Source organism: Phyllobates terribilis, unplaced genomic scaffold, assembly GCF_046119375.1.
Source record: "Phyllobates terribilis strain yellow unplaced genomic scaffold, ASM4611937v1 Scaffold_4__5_contigs__length_816908805, whole genome shotgun sequence".
NCBI classification, from domain to species: Eukaryota; Metazoa; Chordata; class Amphibia; order Anura; family Dendrobatidae; genus Phyllobates; species Phyllobates terribilis.
The window spans coordinates 312,510,034-312,529,336 of NW_027362764.1; the positions used below are offsets into that span (position 1 = coordinate 312,510,034).

At 44.6% G+C, this 19,303-nt stretch overlaps 1 protein-coding gene across 4 annotated transcripts in view; it reads left to right on the plus strand.

The window, feature by feature from the left end:
- Window positions 1-19,303, plus strand: part of MTRR (5-methyltetrahydrofolate-homocysteine methyltransferase reductase) — a 432,636-nt gene that overhangs the window by 301,224 nt on the left and 112,109 nt on the right. For all 4 annotated transcript variants that reach the window (XM_073678384.1, XM_073678385.1, XM_073678386.1 and 1 more), the window contains one exon: window positions 16,707-16,799. In XM_073678384.1, coding sequence (XP_073534485.1) covers window positions 16,707-16,799 — 93 coding nt within the window. The remainder of the gene's footprint in view (window positions 1-16,706; window positions 16,800-19,303) is intronic.

Sequence of the window (19,303 nt, forward strand, 5' to 3'; positions counted from 1 at the left end):
TATCCCCCTGACTTCTGCACAACACAACTGATGGTCCCAACCCCATTTATAAGGCAAGAAATCCCACTTAGTAAACCTGACAGGGCACACCTGTGAAGTGAAAACCATTTCCGGTGACTACCTCTTGAAGCTCATCAAGAGAATGCCAAGAGTGTGCAAAGCAGTCATCAAAGCAAAAGGTGGCTACTTTGAAGAACCTAGAATATAAGACATATTTCAGTTGTTTCACACTTTTTTGTAAAGTATATAATTCCAGATGTGTTAATTCATAGTTTTGATGCCTTCAGTGTGAATGTACAATTTTCATAGTCATGAAAATACAGAAAAATCTTTAAATGAGAAGGTGTCTCCAAACTGTTTGTTTGTACTGTATAACATGCGGGAGGAAAGTTTGTAGGTTCAGTTCACACAGGCTAGCAGCCGGATTGACACATACCTCCCCTCGCATATAACACCAGTGACTCTGTCACACCACATACCAAATAGATTCCAGAAATTACAGTACACAGACAGGGCCCTAAGTAGCCATACAGGGGCCCATGTGTCTAAATGACCGAAAGAGTAAAAAAAAACATATACAGCAATCTTATTGAACAATTTATTTGCATAAAATCATAAAAATGAGGATGATGTCAATAAATCAGACAAAAAGTAGAAAACTGACAGTAGTGGGTCCTCATATGTAGCCCAAAGATGAAATATCTATAAAGCTCTGATTGGCATCTGTATTGAATAGTTTTGCTGTGCTTCCGCTTGGCCTGAAGGAAATATAACTATTTTTTTGTTACATGTTCTTTAGTTGAAGCATGGACATGTTACTTCTTTTAAACATTTGGCGTTTTTGAATGACTGAAACATTTAAGAGACGCTCAAAGGATTGAAGGCATGAGCAGCTAATCATTCTTTCCATAGAATTGAATAGGAAGATTCTTTTTAACTTTTTTTTTTTGAGCACTTTCTGGGAGTAGACCTGCTCAAAAATATACCAGAAACAAAAGTAGTGTGAACATACCATAATTTTCTAAAAAGAAATGTTAAAATTATCTAGTATAACATAAATGGTTCTATCCTTATTGAGGGCATTTAGCGTATAGAGTAGAATTTCAATATTTCCAGGTGAAGGTAATCTCTACAATGTAATCAGTACAGAGAATGATAATTTAATATTCCAGAAGCATTTAGGGAACTCGGAGGCTTGGGCATAGAAATGGTATTTGAAGTCTAGATAGATTTAGATGTGGATAGATTTCCATAGATAAATACGAAGTCATAATTGTAGGTGAAAAAATATTCAATTATGTTCTAAATAATAAAACACTGGGTAAAACTGCCTCTGAAAAAGACTGCAATGCCAAAAAAAAAGAGAGGTTCTATTGGTGGGCAGTAAACTCAAATACCTTAACAACTGCCAATACGCCGTTTTCATAGTGATCATTAAGGGTCATTAATTCTCAGCATCACTCTTTCACAGTGCTGAGGATTAAGTCTGTAGCGCCCCCAACACGTGAAAATGCTGCAGGTGTCGGCTGTGTAGAACAGCTTACACCCTGCGTCAATCGGTTTTAGAGCCAGTCGAGGCAATTAGCCCTTAGATGCCACTGCCAAATACAACAGTGGCAACCAGATGGTTGAAGCTAACCTGCCAGCAATTATTTATGCTGAAAGTTGCTATTGCTACCCGAAGTCATATGATGACCTCAGGGTACAGTGGCCTGTTAGACCCTGCCATCAGCAGGAATGAACAGGCTGTGTCAGTGAAATACTGACAGGTTGCAAGAACTGCATTACGTCAGAGATCAACGTGAAAAATATTTGTGTCTCCTGTGTGACACAAAATAAAAAAGTAATAAAGTAATTAATTAAAATGTATAAAAAAAATGGAAAGCAGACCTTACTAAGCACAAAAAAATCATTAAAAGCTGTTATGTAACTAAAAAAAACAGCATTTTTGTAAAAACAAAAAATAGTTGGCAATGCCATGTCCGGAATGACCCCAACTACAATCACTAATACCGTAAAAAAATTAAAATAAAAAACATGCCAAAATATAGCTATTTCATCATAGTGACACACAAAATAATTATTACAAAGTGATCAAAAGGCCTAAGTGAAAAAAAAACCAATGAGAGCACCAAACCGTCCTGCAAAAAATAAGCCCTCATATAGCTCTATCGATAAAAAAAAAAAAAAAGTTGCAGGTCTCAGAACAGCAATGCAAAAACGAATTAATTTTAATAAAATATTGTTTTTAGTGTGCAAATGTTGCAAAATATGAAAAAATATAAATTTGGTATTGCTATAATCGCACGGACCCAAAGAATAAATGGGTCTTATCATTTTTACCGCACGATAAACAGCGTAAAAAATAAAATTTAAAAGCAGTAACTGAATAGCTGTTTTTTGTTTATTTTGCGTCTGACTAAAAATCTATCAAAACATGTTATGTACACTACAATGGCGCCAATGAAAACTTCAACTCGTCCCGCAAAAAATAAGCCCTCAATTAGCTCTGTTTGCTGAAAGATAAAAAAAATCTTATAGTTCTAAGAATTTGGCAACTTAATTTTTTTTTTGTAAAAGAATTTTATTTTAAAACCTACATAAATCTGGAATCACTGTAAGTGTACTGACCTGAATAATAAAGTCTTATTAGTTATGCCACACGGTATATCGCCTAAAAATAAAAGTATAAACAATTATTGAAATGCTGTTTATTTGATTATTCTGCCTTCCAAAACTTGGAGTAACGCCAAGGCCCCACTATCAGTATTTGGTCATTATTCGGTCAGTATTTTTTCTCAGGAGTGGGAGACAAAGCCAGGAGTGGGTGATAAATGCAGAATTGGTGACTTGTTTCTATTATACCTTTTCTCTGATTGTTCCTCATCTGGTTTTGACTCCTAGTCCTGAGAAAAAAACTGACCGAATACTGATAGTGGGGCCGTGGCCTAAGGCTCGGTTCACATTTATACTGTAGACCACTCTGAGCGCTTATGTCAGGGGTAAATCTCCCCCAAAACTGCGATTCAGAGAAAACCCCAACAGACCCACTCACTGTAATGAGCCCGATTAAGTCACTTTGATTACATCTGGAATAAAGGCCAGACTGAGTTCAATCATTTTAGGCATCTTTTTTGCGCATAAAAGTGTGGTTGACCACAGTTGTGTGCATGCCTAAAAAGACTGATGCCACTTCATTTATGGGGTGTGTTTCTCCAAAAGTAAAGGCTGGTCACAATCTTTGGGCACTAAGCTGGCATATTTGCAATTCTCCAGAAAAAAAGCATGAAGTGGATGTTTCAGAGTGAAAACACCTGTACTGCTAAGTCATTATATCCAATGATGACTTCATTGAAAAGTGTAACTTATAAAATGGGGGATTGCTGTTCTGGCACTTCAGGGTCTCTGCAAATATTGCCTGCATACTATTTCATCAAAATCTGGGGTCCTAAAGCCAAATAACACATACCTTCTCAGCCAAACAGGAGTTTTCAATGACATATTGGGTATGACCGCATTCAGCAGAAACTGATGAACAAATTGTGGAGTCCAGTTTCACCTATTACCTTTGTGTAAATTAAAAATTTGCAGCTAAGGAAAATTACATTTTTACCACTAAAATATTATAATTCCACATCCCAACGTCAACGTTATAAAATTCTGTGAGGCACCTGCAGGTTCAAAATACTCACTATACCCCTAGGTAAATTCCTTAAGCTGTGAAGTTTCCCAAATGGTGTCGCATGTGGGTTTCTGCTGTTTTAGCACATTAGAGGCTCATAATGGCACCCACAATCTATTCTAACAAAATCTGCATTCTAAAAGCCAAATAGCACTTATTTCTATCCGATCCCTGGTGTTTGCCCAAACAGCAGTGTCAAGGAACAGCAGGGGAATCTCGCAGGTATCCCACCGCTGCCACCACTTTGTCAGGAACCAGTGCCTCCGGTGCCTCCAATTATCAGGACAATTACTCAATTGACTGACCATGGATGGACAAGGCCACAGTTGCATATATATTGTAAGGTTGCAACCGGACAGGTCGTGGACAGGAGGTATGTGTCCCCAAAGTGCCGAGCCTTGGCGATGTAGGACTTGGAAAAGCAGGCTCCAGCACACATAATGCTGAGAGGTGTTTAATGGGCCTGGATTATAGGGCCGGGTTTTACGAGCAGCTGAAACAGCTGGTTGGGATCGGCTGCTCACTTAACTCCAGTCCAGGTCTTTGAAGGTCTCGGTCACTGTGTGTTGTGCAAGGTGAGCTAGCCCTGCATGTGCTGATCAGACTCTGCTGGAGGCAGAGAAAGGCACTTTATTTAAATGGCTGAGGCTGTACTGTATGGACTGGTTATTTTGAGTTATTATGCTGGCGAATATTCATCAGCAGCAAGTTCAGCAGGAGACGAATAAACTGTTAATACAACAATTCCATCTTCAACAGATGCAGCGACAGCAGCAGGAACAGATGACGCTCCTGGCGGAGGCCGTATGAGTAGCTGCACCATCTCCAGGCCAAGCGACGATACCCAGGTGAGGAAAACCATGAGAGGGGCGTTGCAAAAGATGACTCCGGGGGGGTGACGTCAAGACGTTTCTGGCCGTGTTTGATAGGGTGGCGGACCATGAAAGACTACCACCGGAGCAGTGGACGGAGGTTCTAGCGCCATATCGGAAAATCAGAAGGCATACATTGATTTGGCCCTGCAAGACTCTAAAGAGTTTAATAAACTTAAGGCGGATATCCTCGCGTGGCTGAGCATAACCCTGGCAGTCAGGCAACAACGAGTCCACCTCTGGGACTTCCACAGGGACAAACTTCCCCAGTCACAAATGTTTGACCTTCTGCACCTAGTCCTGAAGTGGCTGCAGCCAAAGACTTGTTACCCAGCCCATATGGTCGAGAGAGTGGTCATGGATCGGTTTATCCATTCTTTGCCGAAGCGGATTCAGTCCTGGGTTGCACAGGGAGATCCCCAAAATGCAGATGACCTGGTGGGCCTAGTGGAGAGGTACTGGGCGGTAGAGGGTTCCCTGAATGGTCAAGCAGAGGTTAGGTCACCTGTCTGGTGTTCCCAAAGGGGTGACGGCTCCCAAAAGAAGGGGTCTAAATCCTCACTGGGTGGGCGTCCAAAGTCCCAGGAGGCCGCTGAATCGCAGCTGGGCAATGAGTCCCGTTCCATCCTCTGTTGGAGGTGTCATGCCCCTGGCCATGTAGCCGCCCCGGTGTCCCATAAACTCTGAACCAACGGACTGCAACATAGGCCAGTGTTGCTCCTATTTTACCTACCCAGCCTGCAGCAGGGTTCCTCAACATGGCGAGGGCACTCAGGCATTCTCAGTGTATGTAAACGGGGTGCAAGTGTCTGGACTGTTGGACTCAGGAAGTTTGGTGACCCTGATAAGGGCCACACTCCCTCGTCGACTGGTTCCTGGGAAGGTGGTGGGATCCGGTGTATCCATGAGGACGCTAAAAACTATCCTGTGGTCCGGGTAGATGTAAACACGGACTGTGCCACCACAGCACAGGAAGTGGGGGTAGTTAGAGATTTGTTGCACCCGATAATAATTGGACAGGACTGTGCATTTTTCTGGGACATGTGGGGGAAAGCGATGACACCTAGTTGCTCGGACGACAGCCAGAACACCCCTGAAGAAACCTCACTGCAGGCCTAACAGACGAATTTCCCATGTGTGTGTTTGTGGGTGATGAGGATGGGGCAGCATCCCCTGAGGCCAACATCCCTGAGCTGGAGGTGTCCGAGGAAAACTTTGGAACTGCCCAACTCAGGGATTTAACTCTTAAAGGGCCATTTGATAATGTGTCTGTACTTAACGGTGTTACTCAAGAGCCGGGGGGTGACACCAGATACCCTTACTTTGCCAATGGGGACTTGCTATACCGAGTCACCAAGGTTAGAGGGGAGCTCGTCGAGCAGTTGCTGGTGCCAAGGACATACAGGCGTAAGGTATGGCCCTTGCACATGTATTAGGTGGTCATCTGGGGGTAGAAAAAACACAGGAACAAATTATCCAGAGTTTTTATTGGCCCGGTTGTCAGCGAGAAATTGTGAATTATTGTAGGTCTTGTCCCACCTGCCAGCTGACCTCCTCGGTGGCACACCTCCGGAGCCTCTTAGTGCCGTTACCTATCATTGAGGTGCCGTTTGATGGCATAACCATGCATCCTGTGGGGCCCCTGGTAAGGTCCGCCAGAGGACATAAGTATACCCTGATGGTACTCCACTATGCCGCACGGTATCTGGAGGCTGTGCCGCTACGAGACTCTTCCTCCAACTGTATAGCCCGGGAGTTGGTCCATATTTTTTCTAGAATAGGGTTACCTAAGGACATCCTAACAGATCAAGGGACCCAATTTATGTCAAAGGTGATGAGAGAGTTGTGCAAAACTCTGCAAATCACACAACTACTGGCCTCAATCTACCATCCTCAGATGGACCGCTTGGTGGAAAGGTTCAACAAAACCTTGAAGGCCATGTTAAAGAAGGTCATAGAGAACGACGGCCAAGACTGAGACTGCCTACTGCCGTACCTTCTTTTCTCCATCAGAGAGGTACCACAGTCCTCTACTGGATTCTCCCTTTTTGAACTGTTGTATGGCCGAAACCCCCGAGGACTCCTGGATGTGGCAAAGAAGACCTGGGAGGCAGAGTCTACACCCTACAGGAATGTAATCGCAAACGTGGCCCAGATGTAAGAGAGAATTGCCAGGGTGATGCCCATCATGAAAGAGCACCTCCTGAAATTATAAGAGGCACAATCTACGGTGTACAATAGATCGGCAAGAGTGAGACACTTCAACTCTGGGGATCGGGTACTGGTGCTGGTACCTACAGTGGAGAGCAAATTCCTGGTGAAGTGGCAGGGCCCTTATGAAATAGTTGAAAAGGTTGGCGAGAACTATAAAGTTCACCAGACAGGGAGAAGGAAGCCTTAACAGATGTACCACGTCAACTTGATTAAGCCATGGCGAGATAGGGAGCCCATGAAAGCTCCGTGTTTAGTGGCTGACTCCGATGTGAAAGAGGTCAAGGTGGCAGAGTCGCTGTCACATGCCCAAAAGCAACAGTGCAAAGAGTTGCTACAGCGAAATAAAGACCTGTTTTCGGAGTTGCCAGAACTCACTCAGGTCAGAGAGCATGAGGTACGCACACAGAGACTCATGTTCGCGTCAACCTAAAACCGTATCGGATCCCAGAGGCTCGCAGAGAGGTGATCTCGAAAGAAGTGAACCGGATCCGTAACCTGGGAGTCATTGGAGAGTCCAAGAGTGGCTGGTCCAGTCCCATAGTCTTAGTACCAAAACCAGATGGAGAATGGCGGTTTTGCAACGACTATAGAAAACTGAATGAGGTCTGAAAGTAAGACGCCTACTCAATACCTAGGGTGGATGAGCTTATCGAAGGGAGCGCAGGCCACCTTCCAGAGAGCCATGGACCGGATCTTAGCACCCGACAAAAGGTATGCAGCGGCCTACCTAGGTGACATCGCCATGTTCAGCCAGGACTGGGAAAGTCATCTTGGCAAAGTTCAAGCCATACTTGACGCTCTAAGGAAGGCTGGCTTTACCATCAACCCGAAGAAATGTGCTATGGGGATGGAGGAAGCCAAGTATCTGGGTTATGTGGTTGGTAGAGGAGAAATAAAACCAGAAATAAATAAGGTTGGGGCAATCCTGAACTGGCCACAGCCCCTCTCGTAGAAGCTGGTCAGGGCATTTCTAGGCATCGTGGGCTATTATCGAAGATTTGTCCCTAACTTTGCCCTGATTGCAGCCCTGCTGATGGATCTTTTGAAAGGGATGAAGTCTGCTATGGCTAAGTGGTCCCCGGAAGCTGAAGCGGCCTTACAGGAATTAAAACTGGCCCTCTGTAAACAGCCAGTCTTGGTAGCACCCAATTTCTCCAAAGAGTTTGTGGTCCAGACGGACGCATCGGATGTTGGGCTGGCAGCAGTCTTGTCTCAGGAGACTAACTACTCCATAGTGCAAAAAGAATGTTTAGCCATCAAGTGGGCGTTGGACACTCTGAGGTATTACCTGTTAGGTAGAAGGTTCAGGTTAGTGTCGGATCATGCCCCACTGAGGTGGATGCGAGAAAAAAAGGGGATCAATGCCCAAGTAACTAGGTGGTTTGTAGCCCTACAAGATTTTACTTTCCAGGTGGAGCATAGGCCTGGGAAACAACATGGGAATGCTGATGCCCTATCATAGGTCTATTGTATGTTGGCAGAAGGTGCAAAGCCCCCTGGCTTTGGGTAGGGGGGGGTATGTAAGGTTGCAGTCGGACAGGTCGTGGACTGGAGGTGTGTGTCCCCAAGGTGCCAAGCCTTGGTGATGTAGGACTTGGAAAAGCAGGCTCCAGCACACATAGTGCTGAGAGGTGTTTAATGGGCCCGGATTATAGGGCCGGGATTTATGAGTAGCTTTTTCCCCTTTACCAACCACGTAGCCCAGATACTTTGCTTCCTCCTTCCCCATAGCACACTTCTTCGGGTTGATGGTAAAGCCCGCCTCCCTTAGAGCTTCAAGTATGACTTGAACTTTGCCAAAATGATTTTCCCAGTCCTGGCTGAATATGACAATGTCATATAGGTAGGTGAGGTCCAAGGTGGTGATGTACCGAGCGGGTCTTAGCCTTTCAATAAGCTCATCTACCCTAGGCATTGGGTAGGCTTCGAACTTCGAGACCTCGTTCAGCTTCCTATAGTCATTGCAAAACCGCCATTCTCCATCTGGTTTTGGCACTAAGATTATGGGACTGGACCAGTCACTCTTGGACTCTTCAATGACTCTCAAGCTAAGCATCTGCTTCACCTCTTTCGAGGTCACCTCTCGGCGGGCTTCGGGAATCCGATACGGCTTCAAGTTTACCTGGACATGAGGCTCCGTAAGAACCTCATGCTCCCACCTCAGTACAGCCGAGTAGCACTGAGAATAGGTCTGTATTCTGATATAGCAACTCTTTGCACTTTTGCTTTTGGGCACGCGACAGCGACTCTGCCACCTTGACCTCTTTCACGTCGGCGTCAGCCTCAGCCACCAGACAAGGAGCTTCCATGGGTTCTCTGTCCTGTCACGGGATTAACATGGTAAATTTGGTAGGGCTTCCTCTTCCCCAGTTGGTGGATTTTATAGTTGACTTCCCCAACTTTCTCTGCCACCTCATCGGGGCCCCGCCACTTGGCCGTAAGCTTGCTCTCCACTGTGGGCACTAGCACAAGTACTTGATCTTTTGGGTTGAACTGTCTCAACTTGGCTGGCCTATTATACAGCCTGGACTGTGCATTTTGTGCCTTGAGGAGGTGCTCCTTCACAATGTGCACCATATTGGCAATCCTCTCTTGCATCTGGGCAATGTGCTCCACCACTCTCCTATAGGGAGTGGTCTCCGCTTCCTAGGACTCTTTTGCCACATCCAGGAGTCCTCGAGGGTGTCTGCTATAGCGTAGTTCAAATGGGGAGAAGCTTGGGGGACTTCCCTGATGGAGAACAACAAATAGGGAAGCAGACAGTCCCAGTCTCGGCCATCCTTCTCCACTGCTGTCCTCAACATTACTTTCAAGGTTTTGTTAAACCTCTCGACCAGTCTGTCCATCTGGGGATGGTACACGGAGGTTCTCAGTTGTCCAATCTGCAGTGTCTTGCACAATTCCCTCATGACCTTCGACATAAATGGAGTCTCTTGGTCCATTAAAAACTCCTTATACAACCCTGTTTTGGAAAATATATGGACCAACTCCCGGGCTATACACCTGGTGGAGGAGTTTCGTAGTGGTACGGCCTCTGGATACCGTGTAGCATAATCTAATACCACCAGGATATACTGATGCCCTTGGGCGGACTTGACCAGGGGCCCCACTAGATACATCGCTATGCGTTCAAATGGGACCTCGGTGACAGGTAGCGGCACTAGGGGACTGTGGAAGTGTGCCACCGGGGAGGTTAACTGGCATGTGGGGCAGGAGCGACAATATCTTATTATTTCCCTGTAGCACCTTGGCCAGTAGAATCTCTGGAGGATCCATTCCTAGGTCTTATCTGTGCCCAGGTGACCACCCAACACATGGCAGTGAGCCATGTCTAACGCCCTGCATCTATAGGGCCCTGACACCAGCAACTGCTCTATTACCTCACCCCTTGGCTTTGTTACTCTATACAGCAAATCCCCATTCACAGCAAAATGAGGGAACCGACCGTCAGCCCCCGGCTCTTTAGGCTCCCCGTGTCACACTGTAACATTTTCAAATGCCACTTTAAGAGGTAAATCCCTGAGCTGGGCACTTCCAAAGTTTCCCTCGGACACCTCCAGTTCAGGGATATTGGCCTCAGGGGATGCTGCCTCATCCTCATCGCCAACAAGTACACACATGGGGAACTTGTCTCCTATGGTCTGCGGCGAGGTTTCCCTAGGGGTGATCTGGCTGTCGTCCAAGCAACCAGGTGTCATCGCTTTCCTCCACATATCCCAGAACAATACAAAGTCCCATCCAATTATTATTGGGTGCAATAAGTCCTGGACGCCCCCCACTTCATGAGATGCGGTGCCACAGTCTGTGCTTACATCTACTCGGGCCACAGAATAGCTCTTGGCGTTCCCATGGATACACGGGACACCCACCACCTTCCCAGGAACCAACTGATGAGGGAGTGTGGCCCTTATCAGAGTCACCAGACTTACTGAGTCCAACAGTCCAGTCACTCGTATCCCATTTACGAACACTAAACACGCTTGAGGGCCCTCGCCAGGTTGAAGAACTGCTCTGCAGGCAGGGTAGGCCAAATAGGAGCAACGCCGGCCTATGTTGCAGCCCATTGGCTCAGAGTTCATGGGACACCGGGCGGCTATATGGCTAGGGGCATGACACCTCAAACAGAGGATGGAATAGGACTGATTTCCCAGCTGTGATTCAGTGGCTTCCAGGGACTTTGGACGCCCACCCAGTGAGGATTTAGTACCTTTCTTATGGGAGTCATCCCCCCTTTGGGAATCCCTGAAAGGTGACCTAATTCCTGCTTGACATCTCAGGGAACCCTCTACCACCCGGTACTTATCCACTAGGCCCACCAGGTCGTTCGCATTTTGGGGTTCTCCCTGAGCAACACAGGACTGAATCGACTTCGGCAGAGCGTGTATAAACCAATCCATGACGACTCTCGACCATCTGGGCTGGGGAACAAGTCTCTGGCTGCAGCCACTTCTGGACTAGGTGCAGAAGTTCAAACATTTGTGAACGAAGAAGTTTGTCCCTGTGGAAGTGCCAGAGGTGGACTCATTGTGCCCTGACTGCCAGGGTTACGCCCAGCCGCGCCAGGATCTCAGTCTTAAGTTTATTATACTCCTTAGCGTCCTGCAGGGCCAAATCAAAATACGCCTTCTGTGGTTCCTCGGTCAGATATGGCGCTCGAACCTATGCCCACTGCTCCGGTGGTAGTCTCTCACGGTGCGCCACCTGCTCAAACACGGCCAGGAACGCCTTGATGTCATCTTTTGTAACGCCCCCCTCACAGTTTTCCTCACATGGGTCTCGTTGCTTTTGCCTGGAAGTGATGCGGCCTCTCTGACAAGGACGGCCTCTGCCAGGAGTGTCATCTGTTCCTGCTACTGCATTTGTTGCTGTTGAAGCTGGAATAGCTGTATCAACAATTTGTTGGTCTTCTGCTGAGCTTGCTGCTGCTGCATATTCGCCTGCACCAGTTATCTTATCAGCTCCTCCATGCTGCCGGACGAACCTTTCTGGCTGGCAACCTTCACCCAGTACACATACGGTTTCCTATAGCAGCCACACTGCCCCTTGGAATTCGTGCCCGCATTCTCCACCAATTTGTGAAGGATCAGCTCTGGGGTAAACGCAGCTTCACACAGGAATGCAGTCTGCGGGTTCAAAACAAACTGGTGGTTTATTAAGTGTCCATAAACCAGTCAGGAAAAACAAACATAACAGCCTCTTTTTGGCACAAAAAAGATATAACCTAACAAAACTCAAAATAACGAGTCCATACACCACGGCCTCGGTCGTTTAAATAAAGTGCCTTTCTCTGTCTCCAGCAGAGTCTGAGCAGCACATGCAAGGTTTGCTCACCTTGCACAACACACAGAGAGACTGAGACTGGCACAGCTGTCTTAAAACAGGCATTCCAAGACATGGACTGGAGGTAAGTGAGCAGCTGATTAACCCCCCCCAGCTCTTTCAGCTGCTCGTAAAACCTGGCCCTATAATCCAGGCCCATTAAACACCTCTCAACACTATGTGTGCTGGAGCCTGCTTTTCCGAGTCCTACATCACCAAGGCTTGGCACCTTGGGGACACATACCTCCCGTCCACGACCTGTCCGGCTGCAACTTTACACTACATATATTTCATGTTCATTCCCCACCTATCAAGCACATGAAATATAATATACACCAGTTTATATGGAATATGTGTTCATTCCCCTTTTATCTACATATACTTCATGTTCATTCCCCACCTACCAAGAACATGAAATATAATATACACCTGTTTATCCGGAATATGTGTTCATTCCCCTATTATCTACATATATTTCATGTTCATTTCCCACCTACCAAGCACAAGGAATATAATATATACCTGTTTATATGGATATGTGATCATTCACCTATTGTCCTATATATATATATATATATATATATATATATATATATATATATATATATATATATATATATATATATATATATATATATATATATATATATATATATATATATATATATATATATATAGTAACATAGTTTTTAAGGTTGAAGGAAGACTGAGTCCATCTAGTTCAACCCATAGCCTAACTTGTTGATCCAGAGGAAGGCAAAAAAAAACCATGTGGCAAAGACTAAGCTCCACATTGGGGAAAAAAATTCCTTCCCGACTCCATACGACAATCAGACTAGTTCCCTGGATCAACGCCCTATCAAGGAATCTAGTATTTATAACCTGTAATATTATACTTTTCAAGGAAGGCATCCATGGCCTTCTAAAATTTTAACAGTGAATCACTCATTACAACATCATGCGGCAGAGAGTTCCATAGTCTCACTGCTCTTACAGTAAAGAATCCCCGTCTGTGATTATGATTAAACCTTCTTTCCTCCAGACGTAGAAGATGCCCCCTTGTCCCCGTCTCAGGCCTCAGAGTAAAAAGATCAGTAGAAAGGTCTTTGTACTGTCCCCTCATATACTTGTACATAGTAATAAGATCACCCCTAAGCCTTCTTTTTTTCCACAGTAAATAACCCCAAGTGTAATAACCTGTCTTGGTATTGCAGACCCCCCAGTCCTCTAATAACCTTGGTCGCTCTTCTCTGCACCCGCTCTAGTTCAGCTATGTCTTTCTTATACGCCGGAGACCTGAACTGTACACAGTATTCTAAGTGTGGTCGCACTAATGACTTGTATAGAGGTAAAATTATGTTCTCCTCATGAGCATCTATGCCTCTTTTAATGCATCCCATTATTTTATTTGCCTTTGCAGCAGCAGCCTGACACTGGCCACTAAACGTGAGCTTGTCATCCACCAATACACCCAGGTCTTTTTCAGTCACAGTTTTGCCCAGTGTTTTACAATTAAGCATATAATTATACATTTTATTTCCTCTGCCCAAGTGCATTACCTTACATTTATCCCCATTAAAGCTCATTTGCCATTTATCTGCCCAAGCTTCTAGTTTACATAGATCCTCCTGTAATATAAAATGGTCCTCCTCTGTATTGATTACCCTGCAGAGTTTAGTGTCATCTGCAAATATTGAAATATTACTCTGTATGCCCCCTACAAGGTCATTAATAAATATGTTAAAAAGAAGGGGGCCCAATACTGACCCCTGTGGTACCCCACTGTTAACTGAGACCCAGTCTGAGTGTTTTCCATTAATAACCACCCTTTGTTTCCTATCACTGAGCCAATTCTTAACCCATATACATATATTTTCCCCTATCCCCATTGTTCTCATTTTATGTATCAACCTTTTGTGTGGAACCGTATCAAAAGCTTTTGAAAAGTCCATATACACAACATCCACTGCATTTCCTTGGTCCAGTCCAGAACTTGCCTCCTCATAAAAACTGATCAGATTAGTTTGACAGGAACGGTCCCTCGTAAACCCATGTTGATATTGGGTCATGAGGTTATTCTTCTTCAGATACTCTAGTATAGCATCTCTTAGGAAACCCTCCAGGATTTTACCCACAGTAGAGGTTAAGCTTACCGGCCTATAATTTCCAAGTTCAGTTTTTATCCCCTTTTTGAATATTGGCACCACATTTGCTATAAGCCAGTCCTGTGGTACAGACCCTGTTATTATGGAATCTTTAAAGATTAAAAATAATGGTCTATCTATGATGTTACTTAATTCCTGCAGTATTCGCAGGTGTATCCCATCTGGGCCCGGGGATTTGTCAACTTTAGTGATTTTTAGACGCCGCCGTACTTCCTGCTGGGTTAAGCAAGTGACATTTAATGGAGAATTTTTGTTATCACTAATCATGTTTTCTGTCATGCGATTTTCTTGTGTAAATACGGTTGAAAAAAAATCATTTAGCATATTGGCTTTTTCCTCATCCTCATCCACCATTTCACCCAGACTATTTTTAAGGGGGCCAACACTATCATTTTTTTGTTTTTTACTATTTATGTAGTTAAAGAATATTTTGGGGTTATTTTTACTTTCTCTGGCAATGATTTTCTCTGCCTCAATCTTTGCTGCCTTGATTTGTTTTTTACATAATTTATTTAATTTTCTATATTTATTTAATGCCTCATCACTACCTACTTGCTTTAGTTCTCTAAATGCTTTCTTTTTGTCACTTATTGCGCCCCTTACAGCTCTATTTAGCCATAGTGGTTTCCTCCTATTTCTAGCATGTTTATTCCCAAGGGGTACATATTGTGCACAGGTCCTATTCAGGATGTTAATAAATGTCTCCCATTTGCTTTGTGTAGCTTTATGTCTCAGGATATCATCCCAGTTTATTGCACTAAGATCATCTCTTAACTGTTGGAAATTTGCCTTCCTGAAGTTTAGTGTCCTTGTAACCCCTCTACTACACATCTTATTAAAGGTTACATGAAAACATATTATTTTGTGATCACTATTACCCAAGTGACCCCCAACTCGTATATTTGATATGCGGTCTGGCCTATTGGTTAATATTAGGTCTAGCAGTGCCCCCCTTCTTGTTGGGTCCTGAACCAGTTGTGAAAGGTAATTGTCTCTCATAGTAATCAAAAACCTATTTCCTTTGCTTGAACTACATGTTTCTGTCCCCCATATGTATATATATATATATATTATTACACACACAGCTACTGTACACTCAGGTACTAATATATGTGTATATATTTATTTTATTGTGGTTATCTTTGTGTGAATATACACAGATAACCACAGTACACATCGATACATACAGTCTATACACTGTGCACAGGTACATATATACACTTTTACAGACAGGTGCACACTAGTATGCTAATACACATAGTTAATAGTAAATCTACACATTTTATTACTTACATATGATGTCCCTCTGGCAGGTACATTCTCTCATCTTCAGCAGCACCATCCTAGTGGTCTTCTGTCCCCCATCAGCACTACAGGTGAGATTGCCAGCTGTCAGCCAGTCCTATCTCTGGCCTCCTCACTACCTCTGATAGCTGCAGGGAGGAACCTCTGAGCAGTCAGTGAATCCAACACTTCTCCTCCTTCCTCCTGAGAAGTTTTGAGCTGTCTGACTCATGTGAACATCGGCGATCACATCAACCTCCCCTCCCCCCTGTGGCCACTTACCACCCCCTGTACTGAGGGGGTTTTATTGGGGAATGGCTGCACTGGCCATTCAGGCAACATTCACACTGCAGCTACTGCTCGTGAATGGGCCAGTGCAGCCGTTTTCCAATCAAGCCCCCTCAGTACAGGGGATGGAGGAAGCTTCAGGGGGGCAGGGGGGATTGATGCGAATATTGGTCAGGTAGTCAAGTTGTCAGAACTGCTCAGAAGGAAGCAGAGTTGTCAGATGTACTGACTGCTCGGAGGCTGTTAAGAGCAGCAGTCAGAGACCGTGAAGAGACAGGATTGGCTGTGAACAGCAGCCATACTTACCAGGCCTGCCATCGTGCCTGTGAGAAGCCGGGAGCATGTCCAGGTGCATGTCCAGGAATCCTGTGCTCCTGCATCATAGAGCCAGCGGAAGCACCAACTAAGAGGAGAGAAAGGGGGCCCTTCTAATGTAGTCTGCAGAGTGCAGGCCCCTGTCTGACGGCAAATGACTCGGGTACGGGCCTGCTTCCGTTCTTCTTAGTGCAGATGCTCCCGCTGGCTCTATGAGAGTACAAGGCATGTCAGCAGCTGATCAGGCCCCCCTCTCCTTCCTGGCCCCAGTGCAGCTGCATCGGCGGTATGTCCACCCCTGTACACCCCAAAACAGCACTAAGAATATTACAATTTGTCTCACATGATGCCTGCTGAAAAGATGAGGGGCAACAGCAAGGAAAATTGCCTGGTTCTTAATGCCCATTCTGGTGTACTTACTAAGAGGTTAATAAGACACTTTTAGAAAACAATCTTGTTTTAAATTAAGCAGGGTGCACAGTCATAACGATTTTTAAGTATTTGTGTGTTAAGCCCTAACTTTAACCTTTGCTTTGTCCTTTTATTTATGTTTGACCCCTGTCTTAGAGAAATACAGCGTCAACAGAAGAAGGAATGCATATTTGGAGATACGTGGTTGTTTTTTGGTTGCCGCAGCCATAATAAGGACTACTTATTCAGGTAACTGCATTCATGTTTATATTGCATAATATAACATTTAGAGATTTAGAGTCAAGTTTGTTAACCCCTTCACCCCGAAGCTTGTTTTCACCTTACAATTATTTCTGAAAAAATTGGAAATTTGGCAAAAATGTTAAAAATTTTGCAATTTTCGAACTTCTAATTTTTATGCCCATAAATCAGTCATGTCATACAAAATCGTTATCGTTAATAAATAACATATCCCACATGTCTACTTTACATCAGCTCAATTTTTGAAACACAATTTTTTTTTGTTATGAAGTTAGAAGGGTTAAAAGTTGACCAGCGATTTCTCATTTTTACAGCAAAATTTACAAAACCATCTTTTTTTTAGGGTCTAGATCACATTTGAAGTGACTTTGAGGGGTCTATATGACAGAAAATACCCAAAAGTGACACCTTTGTAAAAACTTCACCCCTCAAGGTGCGCAAAACCACATTCAAGAAGTTTATTAACCCTTCAGGTGCGTCACAGGAGTAAAAGTAACATGGAGGGAAAAAATAAACATTTAACTTTTTTTTCACAAAAATTTTCCTTTAGACCCAATTTTTTTTTACTTTCAGGAGTAACAGGAGAAAATGGACCCCGAAATTTGTTCTGCAATTTCTCCGGAGCATGCCGTTAACCCATATGTGTCGGAAAACTACTGTTTGGGCACCCGGCAGGGCTCGGAACCGGAGGAGCGCCATTTAATTTTTTTTTTATGCAAAATACGCTGGAATAATTAGCGGACAGCATGTCGCATTTGGAGAACCCCTGATGTGTCTAAACAGTGAAACCCCCCCTAGGTGACACCATTTTGGAAACTAGACGCCTCAGGGAACTTATCTAGATACTAGATGGTGGCCCGATTCTAACGCATCGGGTATTCTAGAATACGTATGCGGAAGACCGGGCGCGACCTATCAGAGAAGCAGTGTTTTAAATTTCGCGCCAATATCGCTGAATGGTTGCGGCCGGGCGGGTGCGACCAATCAGCGAAGCGTGTTTCAAATCCGGCGCCAATTTGCAGCCTTACTGCGCTCGTTGCTGATTGGTGGCGGCCGGCGGCCGCCACCAATCAGGACAGCGGTGCTTTAAATTTCGCGCCAATATTGCTGATTGGTCGTGGCCGGCGGCGAATCAGCGAACCATGTTAGTGAGGACTAGGGAGCGGCGCTGCCTGTGCGGGTACTTCCGCTGCGAGCGCCGGTCATCTCCCGGCTGCATCGCCGCTGACCTCCGTGCGGCAGATGAGCCGCTAACGGCCACCATCTTGTTCTGAAATCCCGCGTCGCTGATTGGCCGCGGCCGGACCAATCAGCGACGCGGGATTTCCTGGACGGACGGACAGACGGGATAAGCCGATTATATAGTAGATGTGGTGAGTACCTTGATTCCCGACGTGCTGCCCAGATATTTATAACGTTGAGCTGTGAAAATAAAAAAAAATCAAATTTTTCCCATAAAAATGCTTTTAGCACCAAATTTTGCATTTTCACAAGGGTAACAGGAGAAAATGGATCCCAACATTTGTTGTGCTATTTCTCCTGTGTACGTAGATATCCCATATGTGGGTAAAAACTACTTTTTGCGTGCATGGCAAGGCTCAGAAAGGAAGGAGTGACGTTTTGGAATGTAGAATTTTATGGAATGGTCTGCGAGTGTCATGTCGCATTTAGAGAGACCCTGATGTGTCTAAATAGTGGAAACCTCCAACAAGTGACCCCATTTTGAAAACTAGATTCCTCAAGAAATGTATCTAGACGTGGTGAGCACCTTGAACACACAGGTGCTTCACAGAATTTTACAATGTTTTTGAAAATGAAAGAATATAAATTTTTCCCACAAAAATGTTATTTTAGTCCCAAATTTTGCATTTTCACAAGGATAGCAGGAGAAAATGTACCTCAAAATTTGTTGTGCAATTTTTCCTGAGTACACCAATACCCCATATGTGGTCGAAAACTACTTTTGAGGCACAGTGCAAAGCTCAGAAGGGAAGAAGCGCCATATTGGAGTTCAGATTTTGCTGGACTGGTTTGAGGATGCCATGACACATTGGTAGAGCCCCTAAAGTGCCAGAACAGCAGAACCCCCACTAAGAAACCCCATTTTACAAATGACAAATCTCAATAAATTCATCTAGGGATGTAGTGATCACATCGACACCACAGGTGTGTCACAAAATTTTATATCATTGGGCAGTGAAGAAAAAATAATTACCGTATTTTTCAGACTACAAGATGCACCGGATTACCACCAAAATTTTGTTTTAGCCCCAGATTTTACATTTTCAGAGAAATGGGTAAAAATGGCACCAAAATGTGTCCCACAATTTCTGCTGAATGTAGAAATACCCCATATGTGGCTGTACAGTACTGCTTAGCCACACGGCGAGACTCTGGAGGGACGGAGCGCTAGTTGCCTACTCAAGTGCAGATTTTTCTAGAATAAGAAAATATACAGAGCCTCTAAGTGCTAGAAGAGCATAATCTTCCCC